We start from the raw sequence: 25,229 nt of genomic DNA on the forward strand, positions 1-25,229 counted from the left end.
AGACCAGAATCTGTAATAACACATACAGAAGAGAAAATAAGGATGCAAAAAGGTAGACTGATAGATCATACATCTGTTCTTTTCTCTCTCTGCTCTTCACCCCCCTCCCAGGACTACTTGGTGCTGCTGCCAAGTGATTACTACGAGGCTCCCGTCCTCCAGGAGAAGATCACTCAGCCCTGCACGTACACATCCACCGCCAACAGAGACGCAAAGTAATCCCTGTGTTCCCTCAATCCTCTTTACCATGCCATACTATTCTGTCATGTGAATGTTGGCTCCAGACAGTGTGCCTGTTGAATGTATGGACGCATGGGGAGTGAGTAGCTCCGTTTTGTACCGACAGAACTGTGGTTATATGTAGAAGCTAGGCAACAGAGTTTAAATTAAGCTTCTAAAATCAATAGATCAATATATCCCCAAGCAACTGGGAGAGAGTGAGCAGTCAGTTATGTACACCCGCGAACCAATCAGTTAGTAACGTAACGCAGCGACACAAACCCAACAAGCCATGGCTTCCCTCAGAGGAAAAGACAAGGAGCAACTTGGAGATGAAAATGAGAGTAATGAACAGCTAAGTATATCCAGGAAAACATGGCTAAAATGCTCTCAATGCCACCAAAACAAACCAACTGTTACAATCTGTTGTTAAGAAAGTAGATTTGCTCTAAAAGAATGTGAAGTCTATCGTGTCAGACATGCACAAGGCGTGCGCATAAACGAACAAGGCAACAAAATGTGCCTTCTGGAAACAGGGTTGCATACTTTCAAATATGAACTGGACCAGCAGAAAATAGAATCAGATGAAACAACATGAGAATATTGTCCTTACCAGAAGAAGGAAAAAGGAGACCTTTCAGCTACATGGTCAAACGGATATCAGAGGAGCTTGGCGTGGATATATCACCAGAGAATCTGGAACGATGCCATCGGATCTGCGTGAAACAGAAGAATGTTAAATACCATTGTAAGTTAATCTTCAGGTTGTGGAACTATAAGACCAAAATCAACATTTTGAAGGCACAGGGGAGATCAAAATCCACTGTCAGTCCATTCGATTCGTCCAGGACCTGTCTGCTAAGGTGAGAAAAAACCCACAAGCAATACATTCCCGATCAGACATTCAATGGAGGAAAAAGGAATCAAGTCTCAACTCTGCTTCCCAGAAGTGCTGTGTGTATGGAAAGGAACATGAAAGATGGAATTCACAAGCGCAGATGAAGCCCTTTCCAGTTGAAGAAGAGCTCACTGTTCTGAGGAGAGGACGAAGTATGAAAAAGCGATAAACACACTAGGCTACATACAATAATATCTAAGACCAGCTTATCAAAGTAATGATATAAGTAGCCGATGCCAATGAGCTACATGGACATGGAAAGACAATACAAAAGAGGAATTATGAACTGGGTGGTTTGAGTCCTGAATGCTGATTGGCTGACAGCCTTGGTATATCAGACCGTATACCACAGGTATGACAAAACATCATTTTTTTTACTGCTCTAATTACGTAGGTAAACAGTTTCTAGTAGCAATAAGGCACCTCAGGGGTTTGTGATATATGGCCAATATACCACGGCTAAGGGCTGTCTCCAGGCACTCCGCGTTGCGTCGTGCTTAACAACAGCACTTAGCCGTGGTATATTAACCATATACCCCCCCCACACACACACACTCATTCCACTCTCAGTGGACCCACTTTCCCCAAGTAGACCCCTATCAGCCACTATATGTTAATTAAATATACAAGGTAATACAAACTGACCACAGTACTTAAGTGGCATTTTTCCTCCAATGTATGTACAATGACATAATCCAGTCTTTTGGTACATTAGGAGAGGAGTTGGAGCTTAAAAGCCCTAAAAAGGCATAACGCCTCAAAGTACAAAGAAGTACTTTGCTTTATGTTTTTTGTGTGTTCTGTCTGCTCAGACCACATGCTCACACGCTCTATATGTATGTATGTATGTATGCATGTATGTATGTATCTATGTATATGTGTATGTAATGTATTCATACTATGACTCTCCCATTTCATGGAATTCCCACTGCCCTCATATGACATGTCTGCTAAAATATTTCATCTTTGATTCTATAAAGACCAATAAAATCCAACTTACTTTACTTGGAATGTGCACAGGCTTCATGATGGGGGGGGGGGGAATCATATGGTTCTGGAACACTTAAAGAGATTGTCAGCAGATGTGGTTTTCCTGCAAGAGTTACATTTAAAAAAATGAGAAATGTAATATTTCTGCTGCCAATGACTGGAACGAACTGCAAAAATCACTACATTTGGAGACTCTTATCTCCCTCACTAGCTTTAAGCACCAGCTGTCAGAGCAGCTCACAAATCACTGCACCTGTACATAGCCCATCTGTAAATAGCCCATCCAACTACCTCATCCCCATATGTATTTATTTATTTATCTTGCTCCTTTGCACCCCAGTATCTCTACTTGCACATTCATCTTCTGCACATTCTACCATTCCAGCGTTTAATTGCTATATTGTAATTACCTCGCCACCATGGCCTATTTATTGCCTTACCTCCCTTATCCTACCTCATTTGCACCTGCTGTATATAGACTTTTTCTACTGTATTATTGATTGTATGTTTGTTTATTCCATGTGTAACTCTGTGTTGTTGTATGTGTCAAACTGCTTTGCTTTATGTTGGCCAGGTCGCAGTTGCAAATGAGAACTTGTTCTCAACTAGCCTACCTGGTTAAATAAAGGTGAAATAAAAAAAAGATTTAAAGTGGAGCTGGGTTGGAGAGGCCTATGCTGCCACCTACTGTAGTAACAGCAGATGTGTAGGCATAGTGATAAATAAGAACACAACATTTTTCCTTATATCCGAGCACACCTTACATGGTGACAAATACACATCTATCACACCAGGGGCAAATCTGGTGTTTTTAGATGGAATTCAAGCTATATTAGATCAAATCCAGACAGGAACTATTATTTTAGCAGGTAACCTAATATTCTATATTCTATAAGATTGACAGACGGCGTAATAAAAAAGCAAATACATTTTTATCTCTATAAATAATTAACTGGACACCTGGAGACTGACATTCCCAACGACAAAATAGTTTTTTCTCTCAAAGTAAGAAAAGCTATTCAATAATTTTTATTTCCAAAAATGCACTCAACAATTTACTGGGTTCAAAAATCCATGAAATAGTGATATCGGATCATTCTCCGTTATCATGCTTAATTACACCAATCGCAAATACACTTAGCGACAGAGTATGGAGAATGAACAGAGTACATCTTCAAGACCCGAAATGTATTAAATACGTAAATATATATTTGTTTAAACCTTTACAATTACAAAAGTAGACATGGAGAAAAGCCAGTTCCCGTTATAATTTGGAATGCTTTTAAGGCGTACATTGGGGAAATGATAATCTCATGCTCTGCAAAAGTTAAATCTGAGTTATACATTTTTAGTAAATTAGTAAGTATCTTAGAACTAGCCCATTAAAACAATCTTTACTGTAACGTCCTGACCAGAGTTCTTATGTGTTTTGCTTGTTTAGTGTTGGTCAGGACGTGAGCTGGGTGGGAATTCTATGTTGTGTGTCTAGTTCGTCTGTTTCTGTGTCCAGCCTAATATGGTTCTCAATCAGAGGCAGCTGTCAATCGTTGTCCCTGATTGAGAATCATATATAGGTGGCTTGTTTTGTGTTGGGGATTGTGGGTGGTTGTTTCCTGTCTCTGTGTTTGTGTTCTGCACCAGATAGGACTGTTTCGGTTTGCCACACTTTGTTATTTTGTTCGTTGTAAGTGTTCACTGTTTTTGTTTAATTAAACATGTTGAGCACTGGCTACGCTGCGTGTTGGTCCGATCCCTGTTTCACCCCCTCTTCTAGTGAAGAGAGGGAAGGCTGCCGTTACATTTACAAAGTAAAGACAAAAATAAAATGTCTGAACAAACAGGAATATGGTGTTTTACTTTTGAAGAGAGCCAACAACTACAGGTTAAACTCAAATAAAGCATACTAGTTAATGGCAAATACACCTGGTAAAAATCTCGCTGCCCTCACAAAACGAATACACACCAAACCAGTTATAATCTTAGATTATAAAGATACAGATGTGTTAATTAGAAACAACAATGTGATTAATTACAATTTTAAAAGCTTCTTAGAAAATCTATATAAATCAGAATTAAACAACAGCAGGATCACCCAAAAATAATTATTAGACACTGTTAAAACATTCACGCAGAGAAAAGCACCAGGAATGGATGGCTTTCCCATAGAATTCTATTTAATATTTTTGGACAAAATAGCGCCCCCATTTACACAAATGACATCACACGTCACTCAATTCAGTGCCTCCTAGTTTAATGTATTAAACAGTTATTCCAGTTATGTTAAAACCAGATAAATCTGGAGTCTCCTGCTAATTACAGACCCATAAATTGAATAAATTGTGACAATAACATTTTAACAAAGCTCATAAGCAATAGAATGGCAAACCTTTTACCGGACTTGATACATATTAATCAAACAGGGTTTATTAAAAACATACACTTACAAATAAATACAAGAACGTGTTTCAGTTTAATAGGATACGCAAAAAAACAAGATATAGATTTATCAATAATCAATAAGCAAAAATATACACAAATAATACATTATCGGATTAAATTGCTTTAGAAAGGGGCACAAGACAGAGATGTCCTCTCTCCCCCCTCCAGTTTGTACTGGCAATTGAACCGCTAGACAGGACCCCTAGGTAACAGGTATCAGTATTGGTTAACATGAATATAAACAAAACTTATTTGCAGACAATCTTCTGATATACCTGACCAATATTGAAAAGTCAATGCCCCTCTGCTAAAAATATTTTCAGAATACTCTAAAATCTCAAATGAAATAATGGCAATAGGCTAAATAAAAATAATAACTCATGATCTACAGCAATCCTTTAAGTGGACTACAAAAAATATAAATTACTTAGGATGTTTAAAAAGTGACAACAAACATATAAAGATAACTTTATCCCATTACTCAACAATATGAAAGCAGACCTTATTAAATGGAACAATCTTCCCATAAATCTAACGGGTAGACTAAACTTATTCAGAATGGCATGGCTCCCAAAGTTTTTATTCTTATTCTTGGTAATACCAATTAACCCACCGAAGACATTCTTTAAAAAAATATACTCGGTCATAACAGACTTCATATGGGCAAATAAAAGTCATATAATAAAAAGGAAAGTTTTACATGTCCCTAAATCTGAGGCTGGTTTTAACCTTCCAGATTTGGAATTGTATTAACTCATCACACAAGGCTTTAACTTGCGACATGTTGTTAAATACGCTAAAGAGGAACAATGGGTACATATTGAATATGCGCATGCTCATACCCAGAATCTTTTCATGTGTCTATTTTCAAAGAATGGAGCTAAGAACATTAACAACTTTATAGTTAAGTACAATATAACAACATGGAAGAAAGTGAAACAGATTCTACAAGAACCAATATAACTCCCTAAAAACACAACCTTGTGGAACAATCCTTAGATAGCTATTCAGAATTCACCGATAAATTGGTCCACGTGGAAAACATAAATTACTTGGTAATAGGAAATACATTTATTTCCATTACAGCATTAAACAGCATAAACATTTTCAAATACATGCAACTTTATGCAAGTTTATCACAAAATTTTGATTTGAAATATTTTCCGCATCAGAGCAACCTTGAGGGAATCCTATTTGAGTCAGAAAAGTGCTGGAGATGGGGGTGTGGGCATGTCGCTGTGATCAGGGCTGATGTAGTTGATGTTTGAGTTATATTGTTGTTTGTATGTTTTGTATTGTTAATACATTTTTTTTATAAAATCTTACAAAAAAACATTTTGTACTGTACATGCTGTAGACTGAGTGCTGTTGTCTTTGTCTCCTCTGTGTTTTCCAATGTTTTTTTTTTTAAGCACGCCATCCCCAGACTGTTAACCACTCTTGTGTCTCCCTCCCTCGTTCCAGCTGTCTGTTGTATAAGCATGTGGCGATGGACAGGTTGAGCTCTGTGCTGGGCTCTCAGGGCCTGTTCTCCAGCCGGAGGAGACGCAGGAGCAGACAGGCTCGTGTCCACCGGCCCACCCCAGACCACCCTGACATGGCCTCTCTCACCGGGAGACAGGTGGGTCTATGTCTGGGGCTTTGCTGATCCACGCTCACACACACGCACGCTTGCACATACGCACACACACAACACACACAAACACGCTCACAAACATACGTTTTGTTGCTATGATTGGGATAGTTTATGGTTAAAAACGATTTTATAGTTTGACGTTATGTTTATATTGTGACTCTGGGAGAATGTATCTGAGCTCTCCTATGTCTGTGTGTGTCCTGTAGGCCCAGTTACAGCTGAACCTGCGTGTGTCTCGCCCCGGTCCCTACATCCTGGTCCTGGAGTATGCCAGCGAGGTGGACATGGTCCAGAACATCAACCTCATCATCACTGGCCAATCAGAGAGCCAGATCCAGGCCAGAGCCAACATCTACAGCTGCCAATTCAGGTTTGTGGGTTTAATGTATGTGAGTGTGTATGCATGCGTGCATTATTCATTCCTGTCCTTCTTGAACACAGTATATTGTTTATATAGTATGTACTCGAGAGGCAGTTTTGGCAAGTCATTTGTGTGTCATTTGTGTAATAAACCTGTTTTAATGCCGCTCTCCAGCTCTATAATGCCATTGATCATTGAGAGTGTTTACCTAATACAGCTTCCTGTGTCGGAGTGTGGCAGTAGATGGAATAAATCGCATGGCAGTGTTCCAGCTTACCCATAAGGCCGAGCTCCTTCTCCAGTCCTCCACAGCCTCACTGCTGCTGGTGAGAAAGAACTGCGCCTCTCATTGCATGACAATAACTTGTGCAACCTCTTCTGCTTTGTCGTCCATTTCTTATATTGAAGTGTGCATATTATTTAGTAAGAGGAAGGGTACCGTCCCTATAAGCGAGTTTATAAAGTTTATATTAAAATTAAGTATACTTTTATTTCCTGTCACTATATTTACTGTATATTCCTCTCAGTATAAAGTGTATGCAGTGCCTGCAGAGGAGTTCTCCATGGAGTATGTGAACCCCAAGGTGCTTTGTGTATCTATCCATGGACGCTTCACTGAGGACAGGTAAGCCATTTTACTTAATAATACTATGTTGTTCGATTGCCAGAGGACTTAGTGACTTCTTCAAACACTCTCTAAAATAGACAGCTTGTTCCTTTGACAACTAGTCATCAGCAGCAATTACCAAACGTGGCAGTAAAGGTAGTGTTTTATATTTTACAGGCAGTCGGCTGTTGTGCAACCAATACCCCTTTCTCTGGGGGTGGATACTAGCTGTTGTATTGTAGATACTTATCTTCCACACCTGTTTTCCAGGTGTGATTCCATGCATTCCTCAGGCAGGTCACAGAGTCTCCTACCTGAAGCTGTCTGATCTATGGGCCAACCTCTCACTTTCCCCTCTCCCTCTCCTAACCCCTCTCCTACAGTATGTATGGACTGTACCCTCTCCCTCTCCTAACCCCTCTCCTACAGTATGTATGGACTGTACCCTCTCCCTCTCCTAACCCCTCCCCCTCTCCCTCTCCTAACCCCTCTCATACAGTATGTATGGACTGTACCCTCTCCCTCTCCTAACCCATCCCCATCCCCCTCTCCCTCTCCTAACCCCTCTCCTACATTATGTATAGACTGTACCCTCTCCCTCTCCTAACCCCTCTCCCTCTCCTAACCCCTCTTCCTCTCCTATCCCCTTTCCTAACCCCTCTCCCTCTCTTATCCCTTCTCCTATCCCCTAACCCCTCTCCCAAACCCTCTACCAACCCCTCTACTAACCCCTTTCCTAACCCCTCTCCCACTCCTATCCACTCTCCCTCTCCTAGGCCCTCTCCCCACATACCTCTGTTCTCCACCCAGCACAACTGCGCTTGATGAAGCTTGCCTGGTGCAATGGAACCATTGGAATAGTCCCAAAAGTGCACATCTGCACTTTTGGGACTAGTATATGAAACAAAACAAATCATATTTGAAGCCAGGTCTGACCGCCAGGGACCACTCCAGGATTTACTACCATGTTTGCTCCTGATGACTAGCTGTCAACAGCAACAGTCCTGTTATTGTACAGCTGGTTTTTACTGGCTGTTTTACTCCACTTTACCCACTGAGTGTAAATTGACTGCCTGCCTGGCTCCACTATTGTTGAAGGCAATTAGTAAGTTCATATTTTATTGAAAATAGTGAAGGGGGGATCTATTGTCAAGACACTTGAAATAACTAATTTGTTTGATGGTGATGGTTTATGCACATTACAGAAGGCCTTTACTTTCATGGTGCTCTGCTGTTTCCACTAAAACAAATAAGGAGGGAAAGCATTAAAAGATCAGGCCTGAGAAAACAAAAAGCTTGCCATGTGTTGGTGATAAGAGCAATGATAAGGACTTAAAACTGAGAAAAGAAAGAGTGAGCGTTTGACTGAAAGGGATGTTTTGTCAGATTGTGAATGGAGTCAGGCTGCAGTATTAGACTTCAGTAAGAGGAAGAAAGAGAAAGGGAGAGGTAACCTTTTACTGCAGTGTACTAAATGAAGGTCATACAGAGTGTTTCTTGGTGCATTAGTCTTAAACAAATCGACTTTGAAACAAAAGTATTCACCTCAGACACACGTTTATGGGCTTAAAAAAAGAAGGCAGCTGTACCATGTCAGATATAGAGTTGAAATGTATTCAATTTTGAGTTTGCATTCCAATATTACACTTTATATATACTGAACAAAAAATATAAACGCAACATGTAAAGTGTTGGTCCCATGTTTCATGAGCTGAAATAAAAAATCCCAGAAATGTTCCATACGCACAAAAAGCTAATTTCTCCTTTGCCAAGATAATCCATCCACCTGACAGGTGTAGCATATCAAGAAGCTGATTAAACAGCATGATTATTACACAGCTGCACCTTGTGTTCGGGACAATAAAAGGTCACTCTAACAAGTGCAGTTTTGTCACACAACACAATGCCAGTTTTTTTTAAATTTTTAAATTTTATCATCCCCTTCTCCCCAATTTCGTGGTATCCAATTGTTAGTAGTTGCTGTCTTGTCTCATCGCTACAACTCCCGTATGGGCTCGGGAGAGACAAAGGTCGAGAACCATGTGTCCTCCGAAACACAACCCAACCTAACACAGCGCGCATCCAACCCAGAAGCACCAATGTGTCAGAGGAAACACTGTACACCTAGAAACCTGGTCAGCGCGCACTGCGCCCGGCCTGCCACAGGAGTCGCTAGTGCGCGATGAGACAAGGATATCCCTACCAGCCAAAACCTCCCTAACCCGGACGAAGCTAGGCCAATTGTGCGTCGCCCCATGGACCTCCCGGTCGCGGCCGGCTGCGACAGAGCCTGGGCTCGAACCCAGAGTCTCTGGTGGCAGCGATGCAGTGCCTTAGACCACTGCGCCACCCGGGAGGCCCTACAATGCCACAGTTTTGAGGAAGTGTGCAATTGGTATGCATATTGAAGGGATGTCCACCAGAGCTGTTTCCAGATAATTTAATGTTAATTTCCTTACCATAAGCCGCTTCCAACGTCATTTTAGAGAATTTGGCAGTACGTCCAACCGGCTGCACAACCGCAGACCACATGTAACCACGCCAGCACGGGACTTCCTCATCTGAAACCAGCCTTCCGGACAGCTGATGAAGCTGTGGGTTTGCACAACAGAAGAATTCCTGCACAAACTGTCAGAAACTGTCTCAGGGATGCTCATTTGCGTGCTTGTCATCCTTACCAGGGTCTTGAAGTGTTGAGGGTGTGTGCAATTGGCATGCTGACTGCAGGAATGTCCACCAGAGTGGTTGCCAGAGAATTTAATGTTAATTTCCTCTACCATAAGCCGCCTCCAACGTTGTTTTAGAGAATTTTCCAGTACGTCCAACCGGCCTCACAACCGGAGACCATGCCAACCCTGGACCTCCACATCCGGCTTCTTCACCTGTGGGATCGTCTGAGACCAGTCACCCTGGAAGCTTATTAAACTGAGGAGTATTTCTGCCTGTAATAAAGCCCTTTTTGTGGAGAAAAACTCATTCTGATTGGCTGGGCCTGGCTCCCCAGTGGGTGGGCCTGTGCCCTCCCAGGCCAAACCAAGGCTACTCCCCTGCTCAGTCATGTGAACTCCATAGATTAGGGCCCAAAAATTGACTGATTTCCTTATATGAACTGTAACTCAGTAAAATCGTTGAAATTGTTGCATGTTGCGTTTATATTTTTGTTCAGTATACATCACAGAAGACTGAAATGTAACAAAACTATTTGACATAGAAACAACGGAAAACATTCCACCCATGAGGCCACTAGCTCATTTGACTGCAGGAAAGGGCTTTGGGGGTAAATATGAAGTCTTTAGGGCATAGGGGATTGCAGCGGGATCAGTGGGTTCGCTGTGTGTGTGTGTGTGTGTGTGTGTGTGTGTGTGTGTGTGTGTGTGTGTGTGTGTGTGTGTGTGTGTGTGTGTGTGTGTGTGTGTGTGTGTGTGTGTGTGTGTGTGTGTGTGTGTGTGTGTGTGTGTGTGGTATGAGTAATTTAGTTGGGATTTCTATACATTGATGAGAGAGAGTGTGATAGTTATTCTGATGTCATCATTTGAAAGCTGCATACTCAAGATTTCACAGGTCACAGCCTTTAACTGGTCACTGACCCTGGTAATAACCCGTCGGTGTTTTCCAGTAGTGCTTAGCAAACACTTCAGAAGCCCTAAGAGGCTGCATCTGAACTGGGCCCTGGTCTAACGTACACTCTTAAAAAATAAAGGTTCTTCGTCTGTCCCCATATGAGAACCCTTTGAAGAACCCTTTTTAGTTCCAGGTAGAATCCTTTTGGGTTCCATGTCGAACCCTTTCCACAGAACCAAAAAGGGTTCTACCTGGAACCAAAAAAGGTTATCCTATGGAGACAGCCAAAGAACCATTTTTGAACCCTTTTTTCTAAGACTGTAGTGCACTATATATAGGGAATAGGGTGCCATTTTAGACGCGCCCTCAGAGTTGCTTTAACTAACCTTCCCCTCATCTGTTCTGTTCCCCCTCCTCTCATCCCTCCTTCCATCCCTCCTTCCAGTCAGTACTGTGTTCCCAGCCAGTATGACAGGCCCTCCTCAGCTCTAGTTCTGGACGCAGCTCGTGATGGGCGCCTCTCCTCCCACCAGGTCGTCCCCCAGCAGAGGGAGATTGAGGAGTGGAGACAGAGACGACAGTCAGGGGCAGGGGGATTCCCTCTCCCTGGAGTTCAGAGTGAAGGGGTACTACTAAAATCTCCCCAGGTACATGCATGGAGATGGCTCACATAATGCTGCTGCTGCTTGGAGTGGGACCTGGCACTGGAAAGCATGTGGGGCTTGAGACATGAAGCCCTCAGCTTCACTAACATTAATGGCAGTAACTCTGACATCTATAGTTCTAAATATATTATAGCTGTATGTTAGATAATGAGCATGTTTCAAATTATGCAAACACACTTTCTCTCATCTCTTATCGTATACTGTCTCTGTGGTATTGACCAGAGGATGTTTCTCAACATGTGTCCATCCTGTGTTGTGTTTCTCCAGACTGAGATCAGTTTCAGTGCCAGAGTGGAAGCTCCTGGCAGGTATGTGTTTGTGGTTCACTACTGCCAACCTGAACACACCACCTTCCCTGTAGAGGTGCGGGTGGAGGCTGGACGCACCTGGACTGGTGAGTTTGGTGCGCAATGTAGGTGTATAAAGAGGTTGACCCAGATAGATATGGTTGGATAGAGAGTGTATATGATCAAGGATCTTACTGACCCCCGACATCACCGGCCAAGATGTCATGAAATCTACAAATAATGAATGTGATATCAATTCTCATAAACATAGTAGCTAGTTCCCTATTCTATGGTATTGTTGTCTAGGAAAGGTTTTGGGGGGTCCTAGTGGTCTCTGGTGCTGGGGGGGATTCTCTTTTAAGAGCAGATTAGGCATCTGACTTGCGCCCCACATGACAAGATGATCAAAGGCCTCGGACACACTTGATGGGGAGGGGGGTTGATGGGGAGGGATTACCGCGTGGCGCAACTGATGTCTTTTCCCCTTCCCTCTTTCTACTCCTCCCTCTCTCTCCTTTACCTTGCCGCTGCTCCTCCCCCACATCCCTCTCTCCCCCAAGGCTTTGTAAACGCCTCCTTCTGCCCTGGTGTCTCTTGCTGCAGGAAGGTGGTCATCGCTGAGAGGCGCATTGCTCTGGACCTTCCCCAGCAAGACGTTGCCATCTCTCTCAAGGTTCCACCCGGGAAGACTCTCACTCTGGTCAGTCACATACAATTTGTTGGTCAGTCATGGTCACTGGGTCAATTCCTTACTCTGGCAATGTTCAATGTCTATACTAGCATACCACTAAGAATACATGCCCAAATTGTTGCTTCAATGGCCTCCCGGGTGGCGCAGTGGTCTAAGGCACTGCATCGCAGTGCTAGCTAGCTGTGCCACCAGAGATTCTGGGTTCGAGCCCAGGCTCTGCCGGCCGCGACCGGGAGGCTCATGGGGCGATGCACAATTTGCCCAGCGTCGTCCGGGTTAGGGAGGGTTTGGCCGGCAGGGATATCCTTGTCTCATCGCGCACTAGCGACTCCTGTGGCGGGCCGGGCGCAGTGTTTCCTCCGACACATTGGTGCGGCTGGCTTCCGGGTTGGATGTGCGTTGTGTCAAGAAGCAGTGCGGCTTGGTTGGGTTGTGTTTCGGAGGACGCTTGGCTCTCGACCTTCACCTCTCCCGAGTCCGTACGGGAGTTGCAGCGATGAGACAAGACAGTAACTACCAATTGGATACCACGAAATTGGGGAGAAAAAGGGGTAAAATAAAATAAAACATTTGTTGCTTCATTTCAAGCAGCATGTTAATGTGGATCGTAGAAGAGTCTTTGCCCGTACTGTAAGGTGGTGAACAGATATTCCTGTCTTAAAGAAAACAGACTAGGCCTGTGTGGTGATGCCTGTAGTGTAATTTAGGAGCCAAGAATAGCCTAGAGGTTTACAAGGTTGGCACTGTGAGACTCTCTCCTCAGTGTTATATCATGTCCCCAACAACAACAATGCAGTACTGTATTCTACCTGGCAACACCCCACTGCACACTGTTAGAGCTTTCCAACCTAGTAACAAAGTGAAACACACAGCTAAGTTTGTATTTGCTGTAGAGCAGGGGTAGTCAACTAGATTTAGACGCGGGCCAATTTTTTGGGTCAGAGTAGATGGTCGGGGGTCCGGAACATAATTATAATCATTTGTACACTGCAAATTTACCAAATTTAAGCCCAAAAAGAGAAAAAAAATTACATAGAGACAAGATTAAAACATTTTATTTGTGGGAATACTTGGGGACAGATTTCCTAAATGAAACACATTTTTATCTGGATTCCTGGTGATTTTAGTCTTTTTTCCCCCCAAAACGAAATATTTATTATTATTACATATCACTTGTGGGCCTATTAGGGCTACGGGCCTCCTGTTGCCGAGCCCTGTTGTAGGGTGTTTAATTAAGCAATAAGGAGTGCCTGGAGACAGCCCTTAGCCATGCTATATTGGTCATATACCACAAACCCCGAGGTGCCTTATTGCTATTATAAACTGGTTACCAATGTAATTAGAGCAGTAAAAATAAATATTTTGTCATGCCTGTGGTATACAGTCGAATATACAGTACCACGGCTGTCAGCCAATCAGCATTCAGGGCTCGAACCACCCAGTTTATGATGCAGCATTCCCCACGTAGTCTCCCGCTGCAGACCAACAACAACAAAACAGCTCAACGTATCACTGAAATGCCCTTTTGTTTGTTTTTATACATTTTTTCAATTTAAAGTCTGTCAGATAAAACCGTTTCTTAAGCTATGATAAGTATCAAAGTGGAAGTATTTCAGAGAGATAAGCCTACAGCATTGTTTGGTTTTGACAAGATTTGTTATGTTTTGTTCCGCTTCTTCAGGATTATATCTTGGTGGTTACTGATGATAGCTACACCCCTGATTTACTGAAAGAGAAGCCACTGGATAAGTCATCTGATTTCGCCAGACAGTGTGAAGGTCAAGGCTTTTATATAGAGTAAGTATTCAGTTCACTGACCGTGTTCTCAAGACTTAGCCCTAGCATAACAACCTGCCTTGTGGAATGGGTTCAACTGCTTTGCTGAGTGATTTGAAGATTAGATGAATGAGTATGATTGATATTGTAGGATCATTTGATGTTTTTTTGAAACCTAAGTACACTGCTCAAAAAAATAAAGGGAACACTTAAACAACACAATGTAACTCCAAGTCAATCACACTTCTGTGAAATCAAACTGTCCACTTAGGAAGCAACACTGATTGACAATACATTTCACATGCTGTTGTGCAAATGGAATAGACAAAAGGTGGAAATTATAGGCAATTAGCAAGACACCCCCAATAAAGGAGTGGTTCTGCAGGTGGTGACCACAGACCACTTCTCAGTTCCTATGCTTCCTGGCTGATGTTTTGGTCACTTTTGAATGCTGGCGGTGCTTTCACTCTAGTGGTAGCATGAGACGGAGTCTACAACCCACACAAGTGGCTCAGGTAGTGCAGCTCATCCAGGATGGCACATCAATGCGAGCTGTGGCAAGAAGGTTTGCTGTGTCTGTCAGCGTAGTGTCCAGAGCATGGAGGCGCTACCAGGAGACAGGCCAGTACATCAGGAGACGTGGAGGAGGCCATAGGAGGGCAACAACCCAGCAGCAGGACCGCTACCTCCGCCTTTGTGCAAGGAGGAGCACTGCCAGAGCCCTGCAAAATGACCTCCAGCAGGCCACAAATGTGCATGTGTCTGCTCAAACGGTCAGAAACAGACTCCATGAGGGTGATATGAGGGCCCGTGTCAAGAAGCAGTGCGGCTTGGTTGGGTCGTGTTTCGGAGCAGTCGTGTTTCCCTACCTTCACCTCTCCCGAGTTCGTACGGAGTTGCAGCGATGAGACAAGACTGTAACTACCAATTGGATACCACAAAATTGGGGAGAAAAAGGGATAAAAGTTTAAAAAAAATGTATTAAATAATTTGTAAAGGTAGACTCAGAGATTTGACGTATATGCAGAAAGTAAACATAGTGGGCACATTTTCGCAACAACTCCACTGTTTTGGTGCCCTGGCTACTTTGCTCTGAACGGCGTGAGGCGAACCCGTGCACATGCGCAGATACTGTGTGTGACTGTGTGAGAGCGAAGTCTTGCGTCTCGCTCATCTCAATATCTGTGGTGCTGCTCTTGGCAACGTCATTTTGCTGTGTCTACCTTTAAATGTGTGGATGTAAAAAGTATAACTGGAGAATTTCAGAATTACTTTTTTTGATTGACCCCTGGCCTGAATGTTCTCGTCCTGATCCAACTTCCCACAGCCCCAGAACCTCCTCCCAGTTCTGCCAAGTCTCGACTCGCTCCCTGGTAGCAGCCTACAGTGATGGGGCCCTGCCTTGCTACTGTGATAAGTCAGGAGCCACGGGGCCCACCTGTAACCCTGTAGGGGGCCAGTGTCCCTGTCGGCCCCATGTCATCGGTCGACAGTGTACACGATGCGCCACAGGATACTACGGCTTCCCTTACTGCAAACGTGAGTGGATTTCACTTACTAAAATGTCCCTTTCACACTCACACACACACACACACACACACACACACACACACACACACACACACACACACACACACACACACACACACACACACACACACACACACACACACACACACACACACACACACACACACACACAGTGTCCTATCCTAACCTGTCTTTATCCTCTCTTCCCTTCAGCCTGTGAGTGTGGCCAGCGGCTGTGCCACGAGGTGACAGGTCAGTGTATCTGCCCGCCCCAGACAGTGAAGCCAACCTGTGATGTGTGTGAGAGCCAGACGTTCAGCTACCACCCTCTAGTGGGCTGTGAGGGCTGTGACTGCTCCCCTAGCGGAGTCAGGCCCAACGCAGGGAGAGACTGTGACCGCGACACCGGACAGTGCATGTGAGTGGCCTTCTGTCTGATCTGACCTACACCATACTATATGTGTCACTAATGCCAGTGTGTATCATATGTGGTGATTGTGAATTATTGTTAGATTATTGTGTGTTTATTTGTATATGCCTATTCCCTCCACTAAAAATGTAAGTGTGACCATAGCTCTTTAAATGTGACCCTGTTCTGACATGCTTTGTGTGTGTGTGTGTGTGTGTGTGTGTGTGTGTGTGTGTGTGTGTGTGTGTGTGTGTGTGTGTGTGTGTGTGTGTGTGTGTGTGTGTGTGTGTGTGTGTGTGTGTGTGTGTGTGTGTGTGTGTGTGTGTGTGTACGTGTGCGTAGATGTAAGCCCAGGATCGGGGGGCGCCAGTGTGACCGGTGCGCTGCAGGTTTCTACAGGTTCCCTGAGTGTCTCCCATGTAGCTGTAACCAGGGAGGGGTCACAACAGACGTCTGCCACCCTGACACAGGACAGTGCCTCTGCAAGGTGACTGACTATACACGATTAATATACTACTTGTAAAAGGAAGAATGATTATCTACAGTACTGTATGTGTACATTTATAAATAGGAAGACTCTGTACACTGCAATATAATTCCCTTAAGTGTTTACGTACGCCATAACAATATTTTGACCACTGGCTTTCGCAGTTTAACATGTTTTTTCTGTTGTTGTAGAGAAACGTCCAGGGAGCCCGCTGTGATGCCTGTAGAGACGGGTCCTTCCACTTTGACCCCTCCCACCCCAGGGGCTGCATGAGCTGCTTCTGCTTTGGAGCCAACAGCCAGTGTCAGAGCACCCACAAACGCAGGGGGAAGGTGTGTGTGTGTGTGCATGCATTTGTATGGTTGTGTGTTTGTATATGTGTGTGTGAAGATTTAAAGGTGTTTTCATTGATACATTATTGGGTTTCTGGTCTATAGAAATCTAAAATGGCGTGTTATTATTATTATGTACTTGTTCAGACACATGATCCAACAAACCCTTATCTCGCCACATGACCAGCATTGCAACAACCCAAATTCCATAGACTGGATATACCCACAGCTTTGCCACACCTGCAGAACATAAACCCATTGCACTCCATTGCATACCACAGCATGCTATTCTATTCCTATAATGGTATTTCACCTAATCACAGGCCTATAATATATAGTACAATTCTCTTTCCATCCGCTTCCACTAGTTTGTGGACATGCGTGGCTGGCGTCTGGAGAGGGCTGACCAGGAGGAGGTGGCATCAGTCCTCAACCCATCCAGTAACACAGTGGTAGCAGACATACAGGAGCTGCCTGGCACTACTCAGCTCCTCCACTGGGTGGCGCCTCCATCCTACCTGGGAGACAGGGTGAGTGGAGCGAGTGGGACTCAGGAGGAGCACATGTACTGTTTATAGAATAGTTTAGTTTAATAAAGAGGATATGTTTCAGTAATATTTGGAACGTCTTTTTATATTAGACTTGAGCATTTTAAGCTAGAATCCTTAGTTACTACATCCATTTTTGGGCTCATGAGGTTAGTTCAACTGTCATACACCGACAGAACCCAAAATATAAGCTTGTTTTGCTCCAATGTTTGTAAACAATGTAAATGTAAACAAACACTATCTAGCGTTAAAACTATAATTTTGATATTATGGATGGTCAGTCCTTGCATCCATAGCTCTGCCTATGAATTTGAGAGTGGTTACATTTCTCCAGGCCCATCCCTCATCTTTTTTACCAAACAGAGGCGGGGCGATCGCTTTATTGTTTTAATTTAGGACTCTAGCTTTAACATTTGATCAATTGTTATTTAGTGGTGAATTCAGTGTTAACAGGAAAAGTATACGAGGAGTCAGTCTTAGCAGCTGCCATAGAGCCTAACCAATAGTGCTTTGACCTGGGGGGTATACTACAAAGCAGGATCTATGAGTTATCCAGCTAACTTCAATAAACAACCAGAAATAACTAAACTTGGATGTGTGTTTTTGGTTGCTGAGTCAATTAGACCATGCCCATTTCAAGCTTATCTTAAATATACAATATATACACCACCATTCAAAAGTTTGGGGTCACTTAGAAATGTTCTTTAAAAAAAAAAAAAAAAGCACATTTTTAAAATCCATTATAATAACATCAAATTGATCAGAAATACATTGTAGACATTATTAATGTTGTAAATGACTATTGCTGCTGGAAACGGCTGATTTTTTTTCATGGAATATCTAGATAGGCATACAGAGGCCCATTTTCAGCAACGATCACTCCTGTGTTCCAATGGCACGTTGTGTTAGCTAATCCAAGTTTATCATTTTAAAAGGCTAATTGATCATTAGAAAACCCTTTTGCAAGTATGTTAGCACAGCTGAAAGCTGTTGTTCTGATTAAAGAAGCAATAAAACTGGCCTTCTTTAGACTAGTTGAGTATCTGGAGTATCAGCATTTGTGGGTTCGATTACAGGCTCAAAATGGCCAGAAACAAAGAACTTTCTTCTGAAACTCGTCAGTCTATTCTTGATCTGAGAAATGAAGGCTATTCCATGTAAGAAATTGCCAAGAAACTGAAGATCTCGTACAACGCTGTGTACTACTCCCTTCACAGAACAGCGCAAACTGGCCCTAACCAGAATAGAAAGAGGAGTGGGAGGCCCCGGTGCACAACTGAGCAAGAGGACAATACATTAGTGTCTAGTTTGAGAAACAGAGTCCTCACAAGTCGTCAACTGGCAGCATCATTAAACAGTACCCGCAAAACACCAGTCTCAACGTCAACAGTGAAGAGGCGACTCCGGGATGCTGGCCTTCTAGGCAGAGTTCCTCTGTCCAGTGTCTCTGTTCTTTTGCCCATCTTAATCTTTTCTTTTTATTGGCCAGTCTGAGATATGGCTTTTTCTTTGCAACTCTGCCTAGAAGGCCAGCATCCCGAGTAGCGCAGCGGTCTAAGGCACTGCATCTCAGTGCTAGAGGTGTCACTACAGACCCTGGTTTGATTCCAGGCTGTATCACAACCGGCCGTGATTGGGAGTCCCATAGGGCGGCGCACAATTGGCCCAGCATCGTCTGGGTTAGGGTTTGGCCGGGGTAGACCGTCATTGTAAATAAGGATTTGTTCTTAACTGACTAGCCTAGTTAAATAAAGGTTAAATAAATAAAAATGAAATAAAAATCTCCTTGTTCCTGCTTTGTAATATACCCCCCAGTTCTGTACTGATTCAGACCATAGAATTAGAATGATTGCTAAGTCATTCATGAATGTTCTATTCATTCTATTTCTATGGTTTACACCCAGTCCCAGTGACTCTGACGGTATGCTCTGCTCCTGTCTCAGGTGTCTTCCTATGGGGGCTACCTGACCTACCAGGCCAAGTCATTTGGGATTCCTAGTGAGGGGATGTCTTTGCTGGACCGCAGACCTGATGTCTTGCTCAGTGTACGTACAGTATGACATATCATCACTCACTGCTAATTATGACATCTCTCTTATTGGTGTATAAGTCGTATATAAATCACTTCCTGTTGTGAGTAACGGAGTGTTGTTTCTCTGTGATGTCCTCAGGGCAAGGAGATGGCCCTGGTCCACATGGCCCCAAAGACCCCCGAACCAGACAGACTCCACCAGGGCAGAGTCCAGCTAGTGGAGGTATAGAAAACAGTTTTTCCTACCTAAAAAGTGGTCAAGCTGAGTCCTTATTCCATTCTATCTGTTGTGAACAACACCTTTAAAGCACTTCAAAGTTTACACTCCCTCACTAATACCAATCTGTATGTTATGTGCAGGGGAACTGGCGTCACGCCGACACCAACCGGCCTGTGTCCAGGGAGGATCTGATGGTGGTCCTGGCTGGGCTGGTGGATATGAGGGTGCAGGCTCTTTACTTCACCCAGAGCCAGAGACTCAGTCTGGGGGAGGTAGGCCTGGAGGAGGCTACAGACACGGGGGCCGGGGGCCCTGCCAGCACCGTGGAGCAGTGTGCCTGTTCCCCTCTCTACAGAGGAGACTCCTGCCAGGTTTGACTCGGGCCGTAATGATCTTGTTCACTCCTAGTCCCCTAGGTGTTTCATATTGATATACAGAGGTCATATAGGCATAAGCACTATGGTTAAAGATTTGAAGAGAGTACTCCTGAGGTGCCTTGGAGTCTTATTTTGGAAATGGTAGTATGTCCAAGGCTAGTTGGACTTTTAGCTCTCAGGTGCACAACAAGCCGGGCTGGGGACTTGGGCTAAGGGTCAGTTTGGGATTGGGGAAGAGAGGTGGGAAAGACAGTGGGAGAGCGAAAAGGATTAGGAGACGGTAATAGAGAGAGAAAGAATACAGGAGGGGCTGAGAGGGAGAGGTGACGACTGACCGGTCTAGTCATTTTAGAAAAGAGAAGAGTGAGAACTCGCCTCCTCGCTGTGGGGTTGTTGTTGTGACACGCCCAAACAATGGTGCCACGCCCGGGGTGAGTGAGGTCACTGCCAGGCAGAGGAAAAACCCTTCAGCCCATCAAAGAGACGACGGTTTAAACAACCCTGTGTGGAATGTTCTGGAAAAAACCCTGTGTGTGTTTCTGTGTGTCTTGTGTGTGTCTGAGTTCATCAGCCAAGCCCAGTAGCCCCAGGCAGAGGGAGAAGATGCACAATCACCATGACATAACATTAGACATTCAACTACTGCTGTAAACTGCTCCACTGTGGCATGGTAACAGCAGTTAAAATAAAATACAATGAAAAAACATGTACAGTACGATGGTCATCAAGTTTAAACAGAAGTCTTCCCCTTAGGGTGTTTAGTGCATGGGTGGGTCTCAAACTCCAATTAGGAAAAGTTGGATGGAAGCATTTTCCCCCTGAAAATCCACGTATTAAATTGAATGTAAATGAAACCATTTTCGGTGTGTAACCCCTAGGGATGGGCGGCTGACAGTGAAGATGTGGTCTTGTTACGCTGGCAACAGTGTCCTGATGACTTTACAGACTTTTCATTTGACTTGATTGAGTTGTTTTCCCCCATTTTGTGGATGTGCTCTAAGCAGTGTTATTGTGTGTGTGTGTGTGAGACATCAACATCCTGTAATCAGGTGTGTTCAGAGGAAATGGATAATATGTACCCGGCGGCAGTAATAAAAAAGGAGAGGCACGCTGACACATAGCCAGTGTGGTATCTAGCAACCTGGGACGGTGTTACTCACCTCCCTCAACCAGACAGACACAATGTGTGTGTGTGTATTCTAGGTGTGAGTGATCTTCCGTACTGTCTGGAGGTATATGAGTATTATTCACAAAACCACACAATCACACTGGCATGCTCACAAAGATACCCTATGGACACACATTAACACACACGATCAAAAACACACTCATTCAGTCTCCCAGGTGGAACCACACCCTAGCAACATTAGGATTTTCCTTTAGACTGTTTGTTAGTGTAAGCGAAGTTGTATTTTTGAAAATAGTTATGAGAATAAATGTGTGTGTGTGTGTGTGTGTGTGTGTGTGTGTGTGTGTGTGTGTGTGTGTGTGTGTGTGTCTGTGTCTGTGTCTGTGTGTGTGCATGTTGCTACATTGCTCTGACTGCGGCACTGACTCAGGTGCTGTACGTGAGTGAAGGGGCGTGTCCTCTACGTGTGAGTCTGTGTGTGTTTAAGAGGCAGAGGCAGGGAGTTATTTCAGACTGAACGGGAGTGATGTCAGACACGAGTGTCCACAGACACCAGAGAGGGAGAGACATGCTACTACAGGTCCTGCTATGGGGAACCTTACTGGGACTATGCAGCGCAGGACACAGACCATATTCCAGGGTAGAGAGGAACCGCTATCCCAGACAGCATGACCGAGAGGCACAGAGAATAGATTATCCTTTAATACATGACCAGGGAGGACAAAGAATCCAGTACCCTTCTATGAATGATCAGGGGACCCAAAGAATCCAGTACCCTTCTGTGAATGATCAGGGGACCCAAAGAATCCAGTACCCTTCTGTGAATGACAGAGGGCAGACTGTTCAGTATCCATATTTTGACGACCAAGGTTCCAGCTCTCAGATCCAGGTAAACCTATGGAAGTCAAGCAGTGGTGAAGTCTGCTGGCTTACAAATGGATTTACTGTCTGTAATGTATGTGTGGCTGCTCTGTGCATGAGTTAGACCTGTAGGATATCAGTTGACTTCCAGACTGTTATCTTACAAGCAAAGGGTATGTTTGGCAGTGGTGCGTGGTGTGGTGTCTTGTATTCAGCGTGGTGCTGGTGACACACCCCACCTGGGAACAGTTTGGGACATTTGTGAGATCAGTCATTCTCTGTTGCTAGGCAGATTAGCTGAGGTAAACTCAGACAGACTTTATCTACTCAAACCCTGCCACTTTGAATGGTAAAGTGTTCTTCTGTGTGGGAATTAAGTGTGTTGTTTTGAAACGTGTATTTAGGATTGTGTTCTGTTTGTGATAGAACTTGTGTGGCTTTTTCATATTTTTTGTTATTCATCCATTGAGTCCCATTGAGCTAGACATCACTTTTAAAGCTCTGACTTTCCATGAAGTATTGCTGTATCTACTGTATGTATTTGATGTGTCTGTATTCATGTCTGATTTTTATGTTTCTCTGTTCCAGAAATGTGCCACTGGTTACTATAGAGACGGCAGTGGGCCCTACCTGGGTCGCTGTGTGCCCTGCTCCTGTAACGGCCTGGCCAACGAGTGTGACGAGAGGACTGGGAGGTGCCTGGTAAGAACACACACACACACACACACACACACAGGTTCTGACTCAGCACTAAAGAGTGAAGTGACCATAACCTCATATGAAGGTACAGCACTTGTCTTGTGCAATACCTAAGTCATCCCATCTGACTCCAAGGTAAGCCACAGTCCAGTCATCAGTCATAGTCTAGACATCTTACCCGTGCCTCTGGGCATTTCTGTGGGCCCCCCATGGGCATCCCACCCTACCTGGGTGCCCACATACTGTTCTGTACCATAGCAGGCTAACCACATGAAAGTATTGGCTGATGTGGGTCTGACTTAGTAGATGTGATCACATATAAATGTGATCTGGGTCTACATTAGCCCCTAGGAGAGCCTTCATCTGTCACGGATGGCAGGGTGGAGTGGAGGGTGAAACTCTACATCTCTAAAAGCCCATGCAGCACTCTATATTCTCCTCTCTCTCTTATCTCCCTCTGTCTCCCTCCCCTCCCTCCCTCTCTTTCTCTCTCTCTCTCTCTCCCTCCATCTTTCTCTTATCTCCTCTCATCTTACACAAGCCCCTCAAGAGCAGGCCTGTGCCTCTCTCCAGGCCTGAGGAGCCCAGAGCGCTACGGACAGACAGACGCACGTGGCTGAGCACTCTCTCTCTCTCTGCAGTGAATGTCCATCAAAATCACTTTTTGGAATGGATTAGAACAGAAATGTTTGGCATCCCCCTATCATCATCCTCCTCTCTCATAAAAACAATCACCCTCCTTTGTGGTAAACATAGGAGTTATGTCATGTACAGTTAGATCTACCCTGTGGTGGGGTATGGCAGCGTGGTTATGTCCACAAAAGGACAAAGTGTGTTTAGACTCACTATGGTCTTTATTATGGTATTTTCATTAAATTAGTGAGGCTATAGATTCTCTTTGTTACTTGGTTATTTACTAAGAGAGCACAGAACGACCCTGTGCTCCTCACTGTCTAAACAGATACAAACATGTACACTATGATGGATTACAGCTCTATTACTTTATGACTCTACTATTTAGATTCTCTTATTGACATGCTCGTGCTCTAACCATGTTTTCTACTATTCCTGTGGACAGAACTGCCAATACAACACGGCTGGAGACAGATGTGAGCGCTGCAAAGAGGGTTACTATGGAGATGCTGCCCAGAGGTCATGCCGGGTGTGCCCGTGCCCCTTCAGTGTGCCGGCTAACAGGTCAGTGTCACCAAAGAACCAATCAGTGGCAAGGTCAACCATAGTAGACGCTTCTTTGGTGGAATCAAACCTGTGTACTGTATCATGACTTACTGGCCCAGTATTCAAGTGTTTAAATGTACTCTTCATCATTCCACTATAGTTTTGCAGTGGGTTGCAGAGAGGCTGCTGGAGGGTTCCAGTGTGTTTGTAAACAAGGCTACGCAGGAGACCGGTGTGAACGATGTGCCCCTGGTTACTACGGTGATCCATCGACAGCTGGAGGAAGCTGCAGGCCTTGTGACTGTAACGGCAATGGAAACAACTGTGACTCCAGGACTGGGGGTGAGTGTTGATGTTACTGAGACATGATGACACATTCAGAAAACCCCGACCCATTGAGTGTATTGGTATAGCTTTGTTCTCAGTTGATTATTATTATTTATTTTTTAAATGGCATTGTAGTTACTTTTTTTATCATGAATGCATAATTCTGCTCTTTCTATAGTGTGCAAGAACACTTTGGAGCCAGGGGACACTAACACTGATGAGCAGTGCCAAGGTTAGTTAACTGTTGTGAACGTCTGATGGGTCCAATGAGAGGACAGGACAGTACATGGGGGAACCTACCTCGTCATGATCAACTATTGATTACACTTGTCGATGTGGTTCTCAGAGTGTGATAACTGCGCCAAGACCTTAATAAATGACCTGCAGCGTCTGGATGAGGAGCTGGGCAGGATTAAGATTCAGCTGGATAGCGCCAGTATCTCCGCCTCCTCTCAGGACAGGCTCAGGAAGCTGGAAAATGCCATCACAGAGACCAAGGTACACATTTCAACACACCCACACATTTGTTTTACTATCCTTGTGGGGACCAAACAATTGATTCCCATTCAAAATCCTATATCCCCTAACCCGTAACCTAACCTTAACCCTCCTTCTAACCCTAATTGTAAACCTAACCCCTACGCATAACATTTGTCCATGTTGGGGACCGGCAAGGTAACCCCACTTGTCCCAATTTTCCTTGTTTTACTATCCTTATGAGGACTTCTTTAAAACCAGAAACACACACAAAAAAATATTATCAAATGACATTTTATTGGTTGCGTACACAGTTTAGCAGATGTTATGTCGGGTGCGGTGAAATGCTTATGTTCCTATCAATCAATGCAGTAAATGTCAACAAGTACACAATATTCAAAAATATCAAAAAATATCAAAAATGTTGTACAGCAGTAGATACATGTATATAAATAGAATGTAAATATTATTACACACACACACACACACACA

At 44.0% G+C, this 25,229-nt stretch overlaps 1 protein-coding gene across 1 annotated transcript in view; it reads left to right on the plus strand.

Annotated features, from left to right (window-relative positions):
• The window catches only part of LOC120055943 (laminin subunit alpha-3-like), a 114,170-nt gene that overhangs the window by 68,233 nt on the left and 20,708 nt on the right, over positions 1 to 25,229 (plus strand). Inside the window, exons 25-46 of the mRNA XM_039004012.1 lie at positions 112 to 215; positions 6,011 to 6,167; positions 6,389 to 6,552; positions 6,761 to 6,869; positions 7,071 to 7,168; positions 11,157 to 11,358; positions 11,644 to 11,770; positions 12,224 to 12,363; positions 14,036 to 14,151; positions 15,458 to 15,669; positions 15,874 to 16,078; positions 16,412 to 16,556; positions 16,748 to 16,888; positions 17,257 to 17,418; positions 19,380 to 19,481; positions 19,608 to 19,691; positions 19,829 to 20,059; positions 22,644 to 22,757; positions 23,833 to 23,951; positions 24,094 to 24,275; positions 24,439 to 24,492; positions 24,607 to 24,758. Of these exons, the coding sequence (XP_038859940.1) occupies positions 112 to 215; positions 6,011 to 6,167; positions 6,389 to 6,552; positions 6,761 to 6,869; positions 7,071 to 7,168; positions 11,157 to 11,358; positions 11,644 to 11,770; positions 12,224 to 12,363; positions 14,036 to 14,151; positions 15,458 to 15,669; positions 15,874 to 16,078; positions 16,412 to 16,556; positions 16,748 to 16,888; positions 17,257 to 17,418; positions 19,380 to 19,481; positions 19,608 to 19,691; positions 19,829 to 20,059; positions 22,644 to 22,757; positions 23,833 to 23,951; positions 24,094 to 24,275; positions 24,439 to 24,492; positions 24,607 to 24,758 (3,120 nt within the window). The remainder of the gene's footprint in view (positions 1 to 111; positions 216 to 6,010; positions 6,168 to 6,388; positions 6,553 to 6,760; positions 6,870 to 7,070; positions 7,169 to 11,156; positions 11,359 to 11,643; positions 11,771 to 12,223; positions 12,364 to 14,035; positions 14,152 to 15,457; positions 15,670 to 15,873; positions 16,079 to 16,411; positions 16,557 to 16,747; positions 16,889 to 17,256; positions 17,419 to 19,379; positions 19,482 to 19,607; positions 19,692 to 19,828; positions 20,060 to 22,643; positions 22,758 to 23,832; positions 23,952 to 24,093; positions 24,276 to 24,438; positions 24,493 to 24,606; positions 24,759 to 25,229) is intronic.

The sequence above is a fragment of the Salvelinus namaycush genome, chromosome 11 (assembly GCF_016432855.1).
Source record: "Salvelinus namaycush isolate Seneca chromosome 11, SaNama_1.0, whole genome shotgun sequence".
NCBI classification, from domain to species: domain Eukaryota; kingdom Metazoa; phylum Chordata; class Actinopteri; order Salmoniformes; family Salmonidae; genus Salvelinus; species Salvelinus namaycush.